This window comes from Rhopalosiphum padi, chromosome 2 (assembly GCF_020882245.1).
Source record: "Rhopalosiphum padi isolate XX-2018 chromosome 2, ASM2088224v1, whole genome shotgun sequence".
Lineage (NCBI taxonomy): Eukaryota > Metazoa > Arthropoda > Insecta > Hemiptera > Aphididae > Rhopalosiphum > Rhopalosiphum padi.
This window is the reverse complement of record NC_083598.1, coordinates 59,495,405-59,499,420: the sequence shown is the minus strand read 5'-3', so window position 1 is coordinate 59,499,420 and position 4,016 is coordinate 59,495,405. Positions and strand designations below refer to the sequence as shown.

The 4,016-nt window shown below is 35.9% G+C and overlaps 1 protein-coding gene across 1 annotated transcript; it reads right to left on the bottom strand.

The window, feature by feature from the left end:
- Window positions 1–285: 285 nt before the first annotated feature.
- On the bottom strand, window positions 286–3,587 carry LOC132920711 (uncharacterized). Its single transcript, XM_060983339.1, has 2 exons — window positions 2,859–3,587; window positions 286–862 (listed from the first exon to the last, which is right to left on the bottom strand). Exons 1-2 carry the CDS (start codon window positions 3,310–3,312, stop codon window positions 522–524), a joined length of 795 nt encoding a protein of 264 aa, XP_060839322.1. The 5' UTR covers window positions 3,313–3,587; the 3' UTR covers window positions 286–521.
- Window positions 3,588–4,016: the final 429 nt, after the last annotated feature.

Genomic DNA, 4,016 nt, shown 5'->3' with positions numbered 1-4,016 from the left:
TCGGACGGCAGCACATATTTGTATTATTGTTGTAGATCGTACGTATCATATTATGCACTCGGTAACGATATACTTACCGTATTACAATGTATAGTAATATACCACCGACACATATTTCAGATGTGTATTATGGTCGGTGACCGTAAAATAAAATTTTTCAAAAACAATGACAAACGCAGATAAATACTTATATCGATAAAAAGAATTATTTTTCGATTTTATTTGCAACGAAAAATAATTTAGGTAAAGTATGCTATTATTGTTTATTAAGATGTATAATCTTGCAAATTGATAATAATAATAATAATAATAACACACTCATAATAAATTTAGCAAACAGCAATTAAAATAAATAACCACTAAAAATACGACAATAAATATTATTGTATACAATTTATAATAAATATGATGCGCTGTACAATTATATTTTAGCGTTCACATAATTTTACAATAAATAATAAATATATTAGACATACGATGTGGGTATGAAAAATAAAATAATTTAATGGCCCTACAAATTATTATAGCCCGTCGGTCGATTGCGTGGGCGTCGGAAGGGTTTCCGCTGGCGGCGGTGGACCGTATGCCATAGTGTGCGCCCTAAGCGAACGGCCGTGCGGCCCGTGGCCGCCCTGCGACGGCACGTTGATCACTTCGTACGTGGTGCCGCTGTGGCTGCCGCCGCCCGACGCTAGTTTCTTCAGCGCTAGAATTGCGGACAGCATGAGCGCCAGCATGCTGGTCATCAGCGCCTTACCGCTCATCATGGCCAGCGCACCCAGCTTGATAGGTAACAATGTACCGGCCACCATCATTGCGCCCATCAGAAGTGGTCCCGCATACTTGTCCTTCTTACCACGCGCTGAAACGGCCCACAAAAACAGTTAATCATTTAATTATTTGTTTACTTTATTCAACTCTCGTGAACAGATTTACTACGTCCGATTTACAATTACAATGACCTGATACGTTTGATCACGATGACTAATTCTATTCTAATATTATCACACTTGCAGCCTCATTTGCAATATGAAATGAAATAAAAAATAATTAATCGTAAATAGTGTAAATACATATTATTATAATGAAGGTGTTGATTTCAAAACTGATTGTGCCAAGTCCAATCGTGCAAATATCGTAAATAATCAAAAACGGTGCGAACAGGCGTGAACCGATTTACAAACGAAGAATAACGGTTTTTAAATGAAAATTGTAGTGGGGATGACTGAGGATTTAAGTCACGTGAAACCACGAACAGTTGTATGTTTTTATTAAATTATAATTATTATAATTATTGTCATATTATGTGGTCTGTGAAAAGTAATAGGTGTGTTTAAAGATTTCCGTTATTTGCAGAACAATGAGATGACCAACAATCGGCAGACAAGTTTACGTCGCCGAAAATATTTCAGAATGCTCAATATATATATATATATATATATATAACATGAAGCTATTTAGTATATTATTATAATAATAGAATCGTTATTATTGTCTCATCGAATCATGGTAAGCGATTTGATTAGTTTTATCTGGGCAATAATTTCATGTCTTAGGACATCACAATAAATCCATAATAATATCGTTTTTTGTTTCTTGTAGATACGCCTTATGCTTTTTTACGTGTATAATGCCGAGAGCAATAAGTAAATAAGCCATTGTATCTATAAGGAAAGGAGTGTAAACATACATAACATAATTATATTTACGTTAGACGTGAATTATTCTTTTCATATTGTTATCATAATCTTTTCGTTACTACATAGCTCATAAAAACATAATAGTTACGTTAAAAATATAGGTATCTATAGGTGAATATTTCAACACTTCGATATATGTAGGTGATCGTATTTGCACTAGATAATAATTATATTCTACAACAACAAATTTTCAAATTTGATTTTGTTTATAAAGATAAAAAAAATATGTTTTTAGTTTTTTTAGTTCATTTTATCTAGCCAGCAGCTGGTTCAAATTATACTTATTAGTCCATATAATATTATAATACCACTGTCTGCTCTAAAAATATACTTTTTAGTCTTTAATACGTTGTAATGTAAAAAGTGTTTAGAATGTATAGATTGTATATCATTTTTAAAAATATTATTACACCACAACATACAGCCCTTGTGAGATGTTTAAAAATATAACTGAAATATTAAAAAATTGAAATTTATCGATACGTTGTAAACCTTTTATCGCTTGTATTTGAAATAAAACCCTAGAATTTATTTTTAGACTATTTTACTAAATTGTATTATTTATATTGTTCTATTTATAATATTAATAGGTATAATAATTAAGTATCTAATAGTATTTTACATTTTTTTTCTAAAATTTATAATATTTGTTTTTACATTTCACACTTATTGGTTCTATTATGTTAACCGCAGAAATTGGATATGTTATACATCCATTTTAAACGGAAATTATTAAATAAAGTTTATAAATAATATTAAAATCAAATTTATTGAATACTCAATTAAAAACCACGACGTTGAAAATCTACGTATTATTAACGTATTATTATTAAATTATCATACTTTATTTATAATTAATATAATATTTTGTACTTCAAATTCTAAAAATTCTTATAAACGAACAACAAATGGAAGGTTTAGAGGTGCCAAAAAAATATGTTTTAACAATGTACCTATATACGTATACATGTGGTAACAAGGGGTTTGTTAGAATTTTTCGAAAGCAAATATATTTATAAGTACCTATACTTACGCAGTAGAACAGGGAAACAAAATAACATTACGGCACAGAAAATGAGCGGCCAGACGATAAGGTTATCGCATTATGGCGGTATAACTTGTAATAATACTGTACAACTATTATTTGATTTTAAGTACCTTCGATTAGGGTGCTCTTGAGTGAGTCCAACAAGTGTGCAGGCGCCCGGACGCTGATGGCACGGGACTTGACGAACGCCGTCAACGAGTCGACGAGCGCCGAACCGGCGTCGACGTCCGTGGCCGTTTGTGACGATGGTGGCGACGGCGACGGCTGTGGTAGTGTGTCCGATTCGCCGGCGGCGTTCTTGACCAGCGTCACGCATCCCGGAACCAGGTCCACTGGGTCTGCGGACCGGGCCAGCGCGTCAACGCCAGCGGCCGCGGCTTGCATTAAACAGTCGACGGTGTCTGGTGCGGCCGAGCACTGGGACGCCGCCCTGACCACGGACAACGGGACGACGGCTGCACCGGCGACCGGCTGGTACTGGAGAAGCAACAGCGACGTGACTACAACGCACAGACACCCAGACCGGAGCACCGCGAACTTCAACGACGACGACGACGACGACATGTTTGTTTATTTGTTTATTTGTTTGTTTGTCCGTGTGTTGCTGTCCGTCCGGGTTGACGTCAACGTATGACCCGTGTCTGTGCGGGACGTCCATATTTATGTGACGACGACCGCGGCCGTTTTTTTTTCGCTTCTCGTCCGTCGAAGGTGTACACCTAATCGTCACTCTGTGTTTGCTGTCGACGTGCCGCGATAATCGTCGCGTTTCCGCGACCGCAAACAGAAACGGACGGGAGAGACGGATTATTGGCAACAGAAAAAAAAAACAGAACGTAGTCGACCCTCCGTGACGACCGATGCGAAAGTACAATAATAATAACAATAATCACACGATATTAGACTGCTGAGCTCGTAGTGCACAGATATCGTATACACTTATTTATATTATATTATATATATATATATATATCATGGTTGCGCTAGAATATTGTGTTAGGTATTAGGTGCGAGTCAGCTGCTGTCCTATGACGATATATTTTGTACTGTGACTATTATTAGGGCTGTGGGTTATCACGGTGAAAAAATTGGCTACGGATCCGATTCCAAATAAATCTTTTTCAAGATTGCGTAAACATTATTATCATCGTCTTGTTACTGATATATGATGAGGTTTTTTTATTAGTATTTTTGCTCATCGGCTATAACGTTATGACGATAGTGTACGTACAACGCAAAACCTCAAATATTTATAATAAGTATACCAG

What these genes read in the sequence shown, in the direction of transcription:
- LOC132920711 (XM_060983339.1), bottom strand. Translation starts at nt 3,312, where the DNA reads ATGTCGTCGTCGTCGTCGTCGTTGAAGTTCGCGGTGCTCCGGTCTGGG. An exon ending in CAAGAGCACCCTAATCGAAG is followed by an intron (nt 863 to 2,858) that starts GTACTTAAAATC and finishes GGGCCGTTTCAG; the next exon opens with CGCGTGGTAAGAAGGACAAG.